The sequence below is a fragment of the Crocuta crocuta genome, unplaced genomic scaffold (genome assembly GCF_008692635.1).
Source record: "Crocuta crocuta isolate KB4526 unplaced genomic scaffold, BGI_CrCroc_1.0 scaffold77, whole genome shotgun sequence".
NCBI classification, from domain to species: Eukaryota; Metazoa; Chordata; class Mammalia; order Carnivora; family Hyaenidae; genus Crocuta; species Crocuta crocuta.
The window spans coordinates 4,860,303-4,875,758 of NW_027532172.1; the positions used below are offsets into that span (position 1 = coordinate 4,860,303).

Here is a 15,456-nt window from a genome sequence, read left to right on the forward strand (position 1 = left end):
GGGTGTGGCTCACAGGTCTGCCCCCCCCCTTCCCCAGAGGTCTGCCCGACAGCCCCAGCAACCTGCTGCGCTTCATCCAGGAGGTGCATGCGCACTACCTGCATCAGCGGCCCCTGCACACGCCGGTCATCGTGCACTGCAGGTAGGGCACGCGCGGGTGTGGGCACGTCCCCGCAGGGGTCGTCTGGCCCCCCGGCTCACGCCCCGCCCCCCCTTCCCGCCGCAGCTCCGGGGTGGGCCGCACTGGGGCCTTTGCGCTGCTCTACGCCGCTGTGCAGGAGGTAGAGGCCGGAAACGGGATCCCCGAGCTGCCCCGGCTGGTGCGGCGCATGCGGCAGCAGAGGAAACACATGCTGCAGGAGAAAGTAAGGGTTTGGCTGGTGGGCTCTGGGTGGGGTCCCTTGCCTCCGGGGAGGCGAGGCCCCGCCCAACTGATGGGGACGCCGCCGCAGCTGCACCTCAGGTTCTGCCATGAGGCGGTCGTGAGACACGTGGAGCAGGTGCTGCAGCGCCACGGTGTGCCCCCTCCGGGCAGGGCTCCGGCCGGCACAGGCATCAGTCAGAAGGTGAGGAAGGAGCCCCTGGGGGTGGCTGGGCCGCCCCCAGCCTGGTGGACTCGTCCTCACACGCTTCTGTCTGCACAGAATCACCTTCCTCAGGACTCCCAGGACCTGGTCCTCGGTGGAGACGTGCCCATCAGCTCCATCCAGGCCACCATCGCCAAGCTCAGCATCCGGCCTCCTGGGGGCCTCGATTCTCCCGCTGCTGGCCTCCCAGGCCCTGAGGAGCCCCCAGGCCTGCCGCCCCCCAGCCTCCCNTGAGGAGGAACAGCCAGCACCTGAGGCCCCCAACGTGGGCCCCCCCTCCTCTTCCCTGGAGCTCTTGGCCTCCTTAACTCCGGAGGCCTTCTCCCTGGACAGCTCCTTACGAGGAAAGCAGCGGATGAGCAAGCAGAACTTTCTGCAGGCCCACAATGGGCAGGGTTTGCGGGCTGCCAGGCCCACCGATGACCCCCTTAGCCTTCTGGATCCGCTCTGGACACTGAACAAGACCTGAACAGGCTTTGCCTGCCTAGTCCTTCCACTACATCATCTCCGATGCCTAGCAGCGCCTCTCAGGTGGGCCTGGCCTCTCACTCCCATTCCAGCTGCCTTCAGCCCTGCCTGGCCCAGCCCACACCCCTGTGGGGATGAGATGTATCACGGGCTTTGGGGTCAAGTTCTGCTCCTTTGGGGGACCTGACATTTTTCAGCTCTTTGCTATTAAAGTAATCAACCAACCCGTTCTGTGGCCAGTGTCTGCCCACTGCTGCCTTAGGGAGGGAGCCTGAATCTCAGTGGAACCTCTTAGCAAGCTTGGATGTGGGCAGGTGGCAGGATGATGGCAGGGCCACCCTTGGCATCCACACCTTGGGAAGGTTAAGAAGGTCGGTGGCGCTCGCTTGCTCCACCCCTGCACAGTCGTGCACAGGGAGGGCATGCAGAAGTGGTGCAGCAGAGCTCTAGGGCAAAATTCAAGTGGCTCAAAAGGCCCATGGCAGATGGGATTTAAAAAAAAAAAAAACTTTATTATTACAATGAACTAGGCGGAACAGTTCCGAGGCAACTTCCAGAAGACTTAGCTCTGCACCACTGATCCTGCCCCCACTCAGTCCAGCTTCTCCAGCACAGAGGGCACGTATACCAGGCTGAGCTCGCTGCCGAAGTTGCAGACAATGGCGGCATTGTCCAGCACCAGGATCTGGCGGGTGGGCTGGGCCTCACTGTTCTTCCCCAGGTAGACTGTCTGTAACAGGTCCCCGTAGTTTAGGTCCCAAAAGGAGACACAGCCCTGGCCACCAGTCACCAGCAGGTTGTCAGAGATGACCCCCAAGCTTGCTCCACAGCCCAGGTCCTGGAGGCAAAGACAGGAGAAGTCAGTGTCTTGAATCCCTCTCTAAAACACCAACAGTCCTGCTGCCCCCAATGTGCCCACCTGCTGAATAGAATAGAGCTTGATGCCTGTGCTACGGTCCCAGATGCTGATGAGATCATCCAGGCCACTACTGATGACGCAGGAGGTGGTACAGGTGAGGGAGGTGACGTCCCCACGGTGAGCAAACATGTGGCTGACCCGGCTGCCAGTCAGCACATCCCACAGGCAGATGGCCCCATCTTGTCCTCCACTGGCCAGCACCATGGTCTAGAGGAATAGGCCCAGGGGAGCTGGGTCATTTGTGGAACACCTTTGCGCCCAAGGGTGTCCCAGTGCCCTGGGAGTGGGGGTCCTCACTGCTTCCCAGAAGGTTCTGAGGGCCAGATGCCCAGAATCAGAAACAAAACCCATGGCTTGGTATCCCTACACCCCACCCGTGGCCCTCTCACCTGGTCAATGTACACCGTTGTGATGGCCCCCGAGTGGCCCTGCAGGGTGAAGAGGCAACAGGAGTCCTCCAGACGGAACACCTGGGGCAGGGATGGACATCAGGTTCTGACCTCTGGCATTTTCCCAATGACATTTTGGCCAAGAAATCCCTTCTGCATCCTCTCCCTGGCTGACCCCCAAATGCTCCCATCACCTGTGGGGGGCCACCCAGCACCCAAGAGATGGGAGCTGACTCACTCTCAGCGTGTGGTCTTGACTCCCAGTCACAAGTCGGCCAGCTGCAGCCTTCAGGGCTGTGATAGGTTTCTGGTGTGCGCAGGGCACCGTGTGGGTCAGGTGACAGGCTACCGTGTCACTGCTGCTGTACACAGGGGATGCAGGGGAACTGCTCCGCCCTGGGGTCCCTGGGGACAACCGGCCCAGTAAGGGATCTCCAAGAAGCTGCCTTGCAGGCAGCTACCGCACTTCACCCACCGGGTGCAGACAACCACCCAGCACAGGCCCTCTGACCTCGGAACTGCAGGGGGCTGAGAGCAGTGCGGGTCTCCAAGGAAAAGAAATCCAGGGAACCGTTGAGCCGGGCAGCCACGATCCTGGAAAAGAGTGGCTGCTGATGGGCCCTCCCTCAGAACGCCCAGGCCTGCTGCCTAGCACCCGACAGGTCAACTCCAGTGGGCATATGGGAACAGAGACGTAGGGATCTAGGCCAAGATGCAAGTGCAGGGGGCTGGGGCACATGCTGAAGCTGAGGGACCCAGGTTACAATTCTGTTCTTTGCCTCAGTTTCTTCATCTGTGAAATGGGACAACTACCCACCTCTCAAGGTGGTCATGGAGGATAATGGGTGAAGTGGTACCAGGAGAACAATCACATAAGACTGGAAACTAAAAAAAAAACAAGCATGTGGGGGGTGGGGTTTGCCTCCACAGCCTGGAGCTAATGGAGGGGCTTCAGAGAAGGGGGAATCGGCTCCAAGAGGAGGCTGAGTGTTGGAGCCACAGAAGGTACTGCTGTCTCCACCCTCTTAAAGCAGCTTCAATCTAAGCACTACCCACTCGACTTCCTTTTTCCACAAAGATTTTCTTCACAGCTCAGAATTCCTGAGCAGAGATGGGGACATTTGCCCAGTGGCCCTAAAACTTCAAAGTGAGTGGAGCTTAAAATCTTACTCCTAGGTGACACTGGGTAGCTCAGTTGGTTAAGCATCTGACTTTGACTCAGGTCATGATCTCACAGTTTGTGGGTTGGAGCCCCTGCATCGGGCTCCCTGCTGTCAGCACAGAGCCTGGAGCCTGCTCCGGATTCTGTGTCTCTCTGCCCCTCCCGTGCTTGTTCTCTCTCAAAAGTAAACATTAAAAGTTTTTAAAAAGTAAATAAAATAAAATCTTACTCCAGCAAAAGGCCTAGAAGCCCTGACTTTGAAGGGTCTGAGCCAGAGCCTGCAAAAGCATGGTGTCGGAGGGCTGGGCTGAGACCTGGGGGGGGCTTCCCTAAGCCCGAGAAAACAAGCAAGGGGAAGAATTTCCAAGTGTGGAGGAACCCAATGAACTTGGCCAGGTTGGGGGGGAGGAGGTCAGCCACCGCCTGTGCAAGCACAGCCTAGTGGGACAAAAGTAACAGCAGCCACCAGAACCAGAGAGCAAAGGGCAATGGGTACCCTGGCCCCGAGAAGAAAACAGCTCCAGCTCTAGCTTAGATGTGAGGGACCCTGGAGGGTAGGGCCACATGGACTGACAGGTGACGTGTTGAGCGGGAGGTATCTGGCTGCAGCAAGACCTGGGTTTATGAGCCCAGAATGGGGAGCGAAAGCTCTGGTGGCCGAGCCCGCAGAGAGTGGGCGCAGACAGAGCCCAGGGAGCACCCACAGCCAATAGGCATGCCGAAGAAAGAAGCGAGGGAAGTGTCCAGCACCAACCAGAAAAGGACATTTTCACAAGAAAATTCTGCTAAAAGGCATTTTTCAGCCACTGAAAACGCAGCCAAGACCTGACCAGGTCAGTACTGATAGGCTAATGGGGGAAAACTCCACGGTTTCCCTCTCACACACAGTCACAGTGAGGATCAAGGGCCTATTCTGAGGGCTTTAGGTGTCACCCCCCCCACCCCCACTGAGTGGTTTACCCACTGTTCACTGGTACCGGGGGGCTGAGTACCAGGAGGGGATGAGGAAGGGAACATCAAAGGGCAGGGCAAGCAGCCCAGTGTGCTCACCTCTTGTCCAGGAAAACGAGCGCAGTGATGCCTGATGACACCTCCTCGCTGCTGCAGCACAGCGTGCCCTCGATGGCGTCCCACACCTGCAGGCCCAAAGGCAGTGAGCACCTGGGGGCCTGAGAGGCCCTCAAAGCCGCGCGGGGACAGCCCTCTGCCCACCCCGGGGCCCCTACCCACCTCCAGGCGGCCGCTGCTCCGCCCCACCACGATAAGGCTGCCCTGCAGCTCCAGGCTCCAGATGGAGCCGTCTGCACTGGGGGCCCAGGCCAGGGACGGGGAGCCCTTCTCCGGAGGATAGCCCCCCTCCTCCTCGGGGGTCAGGGACGGCCCGGGCCCAGGGGAAGGCGGGCGCAGGGTGGGCGTGGGCCCAGGAGCCAGGCCATCCTCCTGGTACACGCGCTGCACCAGGCGGCTGAAGTCATAGCCCGGGCCCTCACGAGCACGGCTGCAGCCGGCCCGGTGCCGGGGCTCCGGCTGCGCGGGTTCCAAGAGCTTAGGCTGTGCCGAGAAGTTGGTGTCGATCAGGCAGGTGAGGTCTGGTTGGTCCCCGAAGAGGGTGGGCGGCGGAGGGCCTCGGGGGCGGTGCCGCAGAGGAGGGCTGTCCCCGGGCTCCTCAGGGCCCCCCTTCCCGCTGTCGGACAGTCGTTCCCAGCTCTCTTGAGCCTCGAACGTGCTGCCAACGCCACTATCGCGGCGCTGCCTGTGGGGGGTGGGCCGGGATGATAGAGTGAGGACGGAGTGGGGTGACAGGCAGGCAGGGGCTGGGGAAGGAGGGGGGAGGGNGGCCATCCCAATACCCCCCACCTCCCGGGCCTTACTTGTACAGGGTGACGTCGCCGTGGGCCTGAGCTGTCCCCGGCGCCCTGGGACCGGCCTCCCACGGTCCACCCGGCCCAGGCTGCCGCGGGGGCCAGGCGCTGCGGCCGTCCTGAGGGTGCCGNGGTTGAGGCGCAGCGTGACCGGGATGACAGGCAGCAGGCTGAGGTCCCTGGGGGCGGGTGGGGGGGGCAGGGGTCAGCGGAGTGCCTTCAGAAGGGCCCCTCCCCTTTGGCCAGGCAGACTTGCTCAACCTGCAGGACTCCAAGCCCTCTCTGGGAACGGTCTTGGGGGCGGGGGGCGCAGTGTATTGTCCTGTCCCTCCCAGCCCGGCTCCCAACACCCAACCCTGCTCTGGTACAGACAGCAGTACCCACAGGACCATCCTATGGCCGCCTCCACCACCCATCATGGCACAGAGTGGGCAAAGGCCAGCGGGTCGATCTCATTCCAGCAAGGGGCTGGCAGCGGCCTGGGACTCCCCAGAGCACAGCCCAATGCTGCTGAGTTGGTTTGTGGCTGTCTGGAGCGCTAGTTCCTACTTCACAACCCTATGCAATTTCTCTGAAAGGAAACACAGAAGTCAAACCAGTGGGTCTCCCACCAGAGGAGGAAGGGATGCTCTGGGGCCGGTGAGCTAACACCAAGTGGGGAGGTGGCACCTGACACAGCCCAGCTCACCTCTTGGCCAGGGTGATGTTGTAGTAGCTGAAGAGCGTAGGCCAGTGGCGGAAGGAGAGTTTCCTCCAAAGTTCCTCATCCTCAGGCCCCCAGGTGACCTCTGGAACTGGGCCATCATGGGCGCCCTCTGCTGGACCCCCAGGTTCGAGGGGCTCTCCCAGCAACGTCTGGTTCTCCGACAATTTAGGGGCATCAGCAGGGAAGATGGAGAAGGCAGGGTCCGGGTGGCTGGCGGGCAGCACGCCACTGGGCACAGGCATGGGAGTCAGGGGGCCCTCGCCCAGCGGGCTCTGTTCTGTCACCTGTGCAGCAAGGTAGGTGCGCAGCCCTGCCGGGTCTGTATACACCAGGATGCCGATCCAGACAACCGTGCCGGCCTGCAAGGGGGGGCATTGGGTGCTCAGCATGGCCCCTGGGTGGCCCCGAGCCCCAGCAGCGTTGACCATTGTGCCAAGAGGAAGCAACACAGGGACCTCAGGCCTAGGGGTGGGGAGAGGACACAGGCCCCAATCTGTCTTCCCTCTGCCTTGTCAAGTCCTTTCACTACCACCTGGGCCAACTGCCATTAGAGGGACCTAGTTCCCTTTCTATGGTCATAGTTTGGGTTTCCTAGAAACCTTTGTATTTCTGGCCTAGAAACACAAAAGGCACCCTCAGAACTTCCCCAATCCCCATCTCAGAAAGTGGCCACCATTCCCAGACCAGCTGGCTGACCTATTCCAGAGACACCTATGGGTGCCCCGTCCTCAGAGGACCTCAGCCTTGCTCCCTCTCACTGCAGCTCCATGGGCGCACCGCGGCTGGCCAGCAGCCAGCCCTGCTCCTCTGTCCACCCACCCCTCACCCCCAGCCTAGCCAGTGAATTATTTTGGCCAGAATTTTCTGATGCCTGCACGCTATGCAGCAGGAGAACTCTGCTCAGGGGACTATGGTGATTCCACCCCATCCACCAGGCTCCTGTCCTGGGTCCCTCTAGAGAGATGATGACTCTTCTGATGCCCCCGGGGCTGCTTCTCCCAGAGATGGGCTTTACCTCAGAAGCCACCAGCGTCTGGCCAGGAAAGTGTGATGGGCAGCCTCCCAAACACAGGCTTCATGGGGCCATAATGGCCTGAGGTGCACCCCTCACCTCCAAGGCAAAGAGCAAGAGTGTGGAGGTAACGAAGTGCTGGCCCTCGGAGGGCAGGGAACGGGTGGCACGTACCATGATAAGGCGCTGTGCCAAGCGAGTGCGGGCCAGAAAGTAGATGACACGCAGCCTCTTCGGGAGCCGCAGGTTTCGGAAGGAGGACGGTTGCAGCGTGATGGTGTGGGGTGTGGATGGCCGCACAGCCAGCTGCCGCTCGAAGCGTGCCGGCCGCCCCACTGGCTTTGCTGGGGGCAGGCAGGCCTCAGAGGGCAGCCGCTTGTTCAGGTCCGCTAGCTGTTGGGGGCACAGTAGTCAGGGCTCGAGGCTGTTGTCCAGGGGCTGCCCATGGTGGAGGGGAGGGGAGGTTGCCCCTGACCAAGGCCTGCACTGCTCTCACCCTATAAGCCCTGGGCATGCCAAGGGCCAAGGGTGAGGCAGGTGGGACTCCTACCTCCATCCGACGAATGTCAATGGATAGGACAGTGGTGAAAAACAGCATCTGAAGGAAGAAGTCTGACACCAGGCCCACAACGGCAAAGAGACAGAACTCCTGGAATCAGAGATGAGGGGACACGATGACATCATGGGCCTAGCACCCAAGAAGCAACTCCCTGCTTGCGGGCACCTCAGAATCTGCAGACCGGTGGCAGGCAGAGCCCAGCAAAGAAAGAGATGCTAGTAAGTTCTGAGTCTGGGAGTAGCCAAGGAGAGACAGTGCCAGCTGCTCCCACCTCCCCACCAGGGGGCAGCAGAGACCCCTCACATGCACCTTTATGCACAGAAGGCTGAAGGGTGTGTGCTCTCCCTAAACCTTCCAATCCCCCTAGAGAGGAGAGCCTGATCCAACCTTGAAAGCTCGGAGCCCCACCAGCCTGCTCCCCCAAACGCCCTTCCCCATTAACCTCCTGGCTCAGCTCAAATGCTGTGACCAACCCCCTGCCCGGAGCCCAGGCCTGACCCACCATCAGGGCTCTGGGAAAGCTTCCTGGCCAGTGACTGCAAGGGACCACCCACAGTGGGTGAGAGGATAGGAGGGAATTAATTTCTGTCCTGAAACTGAAAAGAGGTGGTCTCTGCTCCCCGAGCTCTGACAACAGATGGAATCTGCTCACATTTCAGCCTTCCTCCCCTGCCCTTCACCACAGCTGCCATTCGACTCTGGGGGGAGAGGAGGGGCCTAGCACAGTGGCCATGTCTGCTCCAATGTCCCAAGATGGCAATGTGGGTCCTCTGGGTCCTCTGGAAAAGCCTGCAGCCCTCTGTTCTCTGCTCACCCCTATAGCTCAGTAGGCCCGCCAGCCCTGGGGAAGGACGGGGAGGACAGTGCTCCCTTCCTCCAAGCCCTCTAGAAACGGTCACTGAGTCTGGGTTCTGGCTCAGTGGAGGTCCTCCTCTGCCTGGTCACAGCCCCACAGCTGAGTGAGGCACCTGGCCAGGAGTAGGAGCCACTGTGAGCAATAATTGGTGGCCTTCCTGTGGGGGGCCATGTGTCCAAAGGCCACATATGGGGGTCAGGGCTAAGCCTAGGAGAGAGGAAGCCACCAGTTCAGGGGCCCCATGGTGCTTCTGCCTGAGAAATGAGAAACAGGTCTGACTGGAACCGGGCTGAGAACCCCCTGAACCAGGCCTGCCAGTAGCACTCTGTACACAGAACCACCATCCTAGCAGCAGAGAGGTCCCATCTCCCAGGTGAGGGTGTCTCTGTCGAGAAGGGTGCACCCTGCACAGAGCTGCACAGCTAGGGACCTGGGTATCTGCTTCCATGCTCACTCAAGCAGCAGCCCTGGGGCCTTACCTGGATGGCGGGCACCAGGGTGAAGTAGCCAATGAGGATGATGCCCAGCTCTGTGGCCATGTTCTTCATGATGGACCAGCTCTCGCTGCTTAGGCCTGCAGAGGACAACAACAGGGCCGTGGGGCCAGCACACGTCTGTGCACAGCCTTGTGTTCCTCAGAGGGGCGAGGCATGCCATTCTACCACACTGCCCCAGGCTTGGGACCCTCTGGTGCCCAGGCTCCAGGTGCTGCCGTCGCTGCACAGCCACCACGGGCAAGGGAGTTGGGGGGGGAGGGGACAGAGGAAGGGAGAGGCAGGGTGCCAAGATGAGCAGACCCAAGAGGAAAGTTAAGTGCCACCCACTCTGGCACAGCCAACCTCCATGAATTGTTTCATCGGGTCGGCATGGGCACGATGTGAGTGTGCCTGCCCACATGTGGCAGAGGTCCAAGCAATGGAAGTGCCAGCTGCGCTCTTCCTCCACCCCTCCCCCACGGTGAGCCCCTGGGGGGGAAGGGGCCACATCCCCTCATGTCCTCAGAGCTCCCCATCTAGTGCAGGGCCTGGCCTCTCACAGAGGCTCACAAAGGTTCCTTGAATGAATAAACAGCCTACCCTTGGCCTTGTTCCCACAGACCTGGGGTCCAGAGAAGGAAGTGCAACAGTTGAGACTTTCAGGCCTAGGCTCTCTGCCCACTTTCCTCAGAACCCCCGTTCCCAGCTCCTGGCACTGAGCCCACAGGGCCTTTTTTGGCAGCCATGGAAGCAGCGTCTCTAAAGTGAGCAGCCGCAGAAGCCCGAGCCCAGTGTGGTGGAGTGTGGCGGGGAGAGAAAGCACCATGTAACGGGCTGGACAAAGGGCCGCCGAACACACAAGTCCCGCAACAGAGTCCAGTTTGTGTTCTTAATGACACGTGAACCAGGACAAAGTAAAGTCCAGCAACTCTCTGGTTCCTCAGGGCACACGCTAACAAGCTGCCAAGGCCTGGTGGCCCACACCAGATTACACTAGAGGGCAGAGCAAGGGCGATTTCTGGGGCTCCCCGTCTCCCCCACAGGAGGGGGCCCAGCTCAGACCACTCACCCGCCCTCCCTGGCGCACCCCCACAGCTGGCCGTGTTACCTTGGGCAATGCGCAGCTTCACCTCGAGGTCCACTGGGGTCGAGACCACAGACTTGGTGAGCACCAACACGTTCTCTAACCCAATAACCACCACAAGGTAGGGGAAAATCTCTCTGAGGACAGAGAGGGAGAGGGTGAGGACAGTGCTGAGAAGGGCCCCCAACACATGCTGGTTCTCAACAGGTTTGGGCCACAGTAGGGCTGCAGGGTTTAAAGCCTGGAGTGGGAGGCTGCTGAGTGACTTCCAGAAGCACAGAGCAGAAGCCCTAGACTCTCCCGCTGTGCCACACAGGGCATCTGCCTACCCAGCTCTGGGCTTTCACGCCGGCAAGCATCCCTGCCTCCCTCTATGCAGCACAGCGGAAGGAGGGCCAGAGGAGCCCCCAGCTGTCAGAGAAGCCTTTTCCCACACGCAACTCTGCTGGCCGGAGGAAAGGACCATGGCCGGGACCGGTAGCACTGCCGGCCAAGCCATCAGGACTAAGTGGAAGGAGACCGAGAGGAGCCCCAAGCCCTGCTCGGCTCTGGAGAGGCTGTTTGGAGAACTGGTCCTAAAGAAAACTACCAGCTCTCTGGGACCCCAGGCTCACAACACTGATGATGAACTAGGAGAGACAGGGCACACCAGCTGAGGTACGCCTCACAGGATCCCTGCTGGGAGGCAGTGGAAATGAGGGCTCTGAGGAGGGCACAACAGCCCACCACAGGGCAAGGGGTTTTCGCATCAGGTTCAGGAAAGGAAGCAAGTGTTCTACAAGCAAGGGAAATAACAGAGAACACATTGCTGTTTCTGTAACGGGCCTGACAAGCCTGGGAGGGGACAGCCAGTCAGTGACTACTAGCCGACAGGTGGGCGGGGAATAGAAGACATGGCTTCCAACCGACTTGGAAAGAAAGGACAGAAGAAAGCAAAAGCGGCAAATTCAAGTGTGCTTGTGTCTTTTTTTTAAAAAAATGATGTTTATCCATCTATTTTTGAGAGAGAGGGCACATAAAGAGAGAGGGAGACAGAGAATCCCAAGCAGGTTCCGTGCTGACAGTGCAGCGCTCATGCAGGACTCAAACCGTGAGATCATGATCTGAGCCAAAAGCAAGAGTCACATGCTCAACCGTCGGAGCCACCAGGGTGCCCCTGTGCTTGTGGTGTTTTAAAAACTTACTCTGAAATGACCTATTCTATTGGTCATTTAAATGTTTTAATAGTAAAAAAGGGAAGAAATGTACCTTTCTTAAACTCCTACGCATATGCACCACAAGCCATCAAGGAGTAGTATGCAGGAGTATATGTAATATATGAACACACATACACAGACACCTATATACACACATATACACAGCACAAAAGCAAATACATGAATACAGACACATGAATACATACAATATGTACATACACACATGCCTATGTACTATGTAGATGAACTACATATACATGTGTATGAATACAAGCCCAGTAACGCAAAGGTAAAAGGTACCTCTTAAATGTCAAAATAACAACGTGAAGATACAGGGTAACCCAAGCCCAGGGGCTCTCCAGCCTGAGGGCACTCCCTGAAGCTCAGTGGAGCCTGGTGGGGACTTACCCGCCATTAAGGGTGGGTGTCAGGCCGAAGAGTGTGCAGAGCCCTACAGACATGAGCAGTGAGCTGAGCACTGTGACCACGGCAGCCAGAGCCAGCCCCCACTTGGACTTGACCATGTCGATCTTGCCTGGAGGGCAGAGAGGGCACATCAGGGCTGCATCTCCCCCAGACCCTGACTCACACGGGCCCTTGTATGCAAAGGTCCTAGGAGTGTGCCCTGACAGCTGAGGAAGGGACGGCCCCTGGTTTAACCAAAGAGAAGGATGGCCACATATACTTCCCAGTCTCAGAGAAAAAGTGTGTCTTTTGGGAACCACTACCCAGGAACCGCTTCTCAGGTCTTTTCCTGAGAAGCCAAAGAAGCCATGGACCCACCCAAGCCCCATCAAAACTCTGCTGGGGCATGAAGCCCTGGGTGTCTGACCTCTCTCCCCAAGCCACCTCCAGAGGCAGGGAAGCAGGCGGTCTGGAATGCCCAGTTAGCTTGGAGGAAGCCCCCAGCCTCCATGCTGTGGACCTACGCGTGGAGAAGTAGATGTAGGCAAACAAGATGATGTAGGTGGTCACAAGGGGTATGAGTTCGGCGATGCCAATCTCTTCCTTGAAGTGCACATGGACCAGGCTCTCCGCCCGAAGGGTGCAGTTGGGGCTGGGGTGCAGGAGCATCAGACGGGTCCGCAGGCTGCTCAGGAACCTGGTTATGGAGCAGGTAGGATAGATGGACCGGCCTCCTGGGCCAGGGGCAAAGACAATCCCTGAAAGGAAAGCCCATCAGGGCTTCCCTCCTCCCCATCATGGAGGGAGCTGTTCTGGGGTGTCTGAATTTCCCTACAGTCTCCAAGGGGCCTTGGGAGAATTACAAAGTTGTCTCAGGAGCTCCCCATCCCACCTGCCCCACTCCTTTTTCAACATCCATTTCCCAACCTATTAATGCCAAGCTCAATGCCAAATGCCCACCAGGACAGCCAACTGGAGGCATCTCCTGTGCTCTCTCTCTTGCTAGGGAGCTGCCTAAAAGCACTTTGCTGGGAGGGCCTGAGGCCACATGGCGCTCAGTTGTCTCCAGCTGGGGACCCCTGCCACAGGCTCAAGAAAGCCCAGTGGAGGCACCAGGACACTAAGATTGCCAGCCCTGCTTTAGTCCCTATTCTTAACCAGAAGTCAGGTCATCCCCACTCAAATGTGAAAAGACAGCATCCCTCAATTTAAGAGAGATAAACTTTCAACAGGAGGCCTGAAAACTCTAAGTTCCCAGGGAGCATTCTGGACACCCCAGACCAGAACGGACTACTCAAAGCCTCATACCATCCCACAGCCCAGCCAGGAGCCCTGAGCCAATGGCCTTACTTGGCATGGTAGCGCTGGAAGACCAGGGTAATGGTGTACGAGACCATCCTCCTCCTGGTGTAGAGGCTCACCCCGCTGTACTTCCCAGGAACACCAAACAGCAAGTCTGCAGATGGAAGCCAGCAGGTACTGACAGAGGAAGGCAGCTGCTGTAGAGCTGCCAAGGACCCCTCCCCCACCCTAAGAAACATGGGGTAACCCCAGATCTGCCAGAGCACCCATCAGAAAGGACACAGTAGGGGTGCCTGGGTGGCTCAGTCAGTTGAGCGTCCGGCTTCGGCTCAGGTCATGATCTCACAGTTCATGGGTTCAAGCCCCACGTCCGGCTCTGTGCTGACAGCTAGCTCAGAGCCTGGAGTCTGTTTCAGATTCTTATCTCCCTCTCTCTCTGATCCTTCCCTACTCATGCTCTCTCTCTCTCTCTCTCTCTGTCAGAAGTAAAAAAAGAAAAAAAAAAAAAAGGACACAGTGACCAACAGACACCCTGTGGACCCCTAGGGAACCTGCCTGAGGTACCTTTGAGCGTGGCTGAGGTCTGCAGGGTTTTGGGCTCGTGCTGGTGGATGGTCCCAATGATGTCAGGATCCGCATGGAAGCGCTCCCGGTCATTCTGCCAGAAGTTCCCAGGGGATAGCAGCAGGCACCCATGCTCAGGAAGTAGGTTCCGGAGCTTCCTGAGGCCAGGCAGTAGGTCGGTCACCTGCAGGCACACATCCTCCAGGCCCCTGGTCCCGGAACTGTTCAGGACATAGGACAAGGCACCTGCTGTATCTGCGAGCACAGGCAGGCCCACTGTAGCTACAGGGAGACCTTCTGTCATCAGGTTCCCAGATGCCTGGTATCTCTAAGAGCCTAAGGATTAGGGCAGCAGGACAAAGTTCTTCTAGGTGGCCAACAACCAAACCATGTGACTGACTGAACTTCAAAGAACATTTGAGAACAAGTCTCTCTGCGAAGTGAGTTCTGGGAACATGGACAACCTCCCACCGACTAAGGCACCTCAGCCAATTCAGTGGGCAGAGAAGCAAGGATGAAAATTAGAGGCTTCACTTCATTCACCAAAATGCGTGTCAAAGCCCTCAGCTAACTAAAACCCAGCAGGTGAAGCAGGCTATGAAGCCAGCACACTTCAGAGACCCCGTGGGGGCTGGGGAACACCACCAGGGCCGGGGCTTCAGAAGCAATCCCCAGGGGAAGTGTGCTTCTCCTCAGCTCGGCCATGACCGCCACAACCACATCTCATAATTGCCAGACAATAAGCCATCTGGGGCATGAGGCAGGCAGTTCCCTGTCAGCTCGTCACAGGCTCAGCCCCGTGGACACCTACTGAGACCTGAGGATGAAACTATGTGTGCCATCCGTGTAGGTCGAGGGGTAGTGGGGCCACAGTGGCCCCCAGGATGCTGAGGAATGTGACAGTGGCTCACCCGCCATTCTCCCTTGCGAAATTTCTGCAGCTCTGGCTGGCTCAGTGGAGTCAAACCAAGGACCGCACCCCCCGGCCCACCTTTTGACAGGGATACCTGTCTCTCAGCACGTGGTTCCGGATCTCTTCCACCAGCTGGAATGCTCGGGACAGAGGGGAACGAAACACATCTACTGCCAGGAGGTTCTTGTGCCAGGGAGACACCGAGGACTTCACAAATATCTGCTGGATATAAGCCACGGGGGCTCCCACGTACTGCAGAAGAAACAGGGGAGGGGTGAAAAGGTCAGCTCGGCACATGAGGGAGAAATGGGCCCTCACTCACTGAGGATTTACTGAGCATCTACTGTGGGCAAAGCACTGTGGGGCCCAAAGTACAGGCCTTCAAAAGTGAAGATATCTCCAAGAGGCTCTCTGCAATTTACGAACCACATTCCTACACACTTCCCAATACATCAGGGGTCGGCAGACTATTAGCCACAGGCTAAATCAAACCCAGCACCTGCTTTTCTAAATCAAGTTTTACTGGAACACAGCCAGCCCCACTCCGTTCCATACTTTCCACAGCTGCTTTCACACAATGGCAGAGGTGAGTGTTCAAAACAGAGACCCCCGTGACCCACAAAGCTTCAAATGTCCACCATCTAGCCCTCTATGGAAAACGTCTGCCCACTTCACAGTGGACCATCAGCCCCCAACAGGGTACAGCCTGTCTTGCTGATCCTGCCACTTGCAGGTCAGTGGTTTTTAAAGACCAAAAGACCCAATTTTAAATCCCAACTCTCCAAGTGTATGGCCCTGGAAACATTTTTTTTTACTACTCTGAATTTCAGTTTCCTCATTGTGAAAAGGGTGACTGACATTCACCTGCAGCATCAAGATGCACACACACCTCACACCACACGGATACACGTACGTATATAAACAGCACATGCAGAGATTAGGTATTACTGGGAATGTTAGCAATCAACAGCATGGCATATCATTTCATACGTCCCC

The 15,456-nt window shown here is 58.1% G+C and overlaps 2 protein-coding genes across 2 annotated transcripts in view; one reads left to right on the forward strand and one right to left on the reverse strand.

Annotated features, from left to right (window-relative positions):
• The window catches only part of PTPN23 (protein tyrosine phosphatase non-receptor type 23), a 30,855-nt gene extending 29,574 nt beyond the window's left edge, over positions 1–1,281 (forward strand). The window contains 5 exon segments of the mRNA XM_077776960.1: positions 38–142; positions 227–365; positions 453–566; positions 645–817; positions 819–1,281. Of these exon segments, the coding sequence (XP_077633086.1) occupies positions 38–142; positions 227–365; positions 453–566; positions 645–817; positions 819–1,056 (769 nt within the window). The 3' untranslated portion in view covers positions 1,057–1,281.
• Positions 1,282–1,541: 260 nt separating this feature from the next.
• The window catches only part of SCAP (SREBF chaperone), a 35,636-nt gene continuing 21,721 nt past the window's right edge, over positions 1,542–15,456 (reverse strand). The window contains 19 exon segments of the mRNA XM_077777035.1: positions 1,542–1,893; positions 1,975–2,181; positions 2,364–2,444; positions 2,602–2,768; positions 2,875–2,957; positions 4,576–4,661; positions 4,756–5,278; positions 5,397–5,520; positions 5,523–5,566; positions 6,076–6,452; positions 7,280–7,498; positions 7,656–7,754; positions 9,000–9,094; positions 10,105–10,217; positions 11,685–11,811; positions 12,206–12,378; positions 13,032–13,137; positions 13,548–13,768; positions 14,555–14,712. Coding sequence (XP_077633161.1) covers positions 1,648–1,893; positions 1,975–2,181; positions 2,364–2,444; positions 2,602–2,768; positions 2,875–2,957; positions 4,576–4,661; positions 4,756–5,278; positions 5,397–5,520; positions 5,523–5,566; positions 6,076–6,452; positions 7,280–7,498; positions 7,656–7,754; positions 9,000–9,094; positions 10,105–10,217; positions 11,685–11,811; positions 12,206–12,378; positions 13,032–13,137; positions 13,548–13,768; positions 14,555–14,712 — 3,249 coding nt within the window. The 3' untranslated portion in view covers positions 1,542–1,647.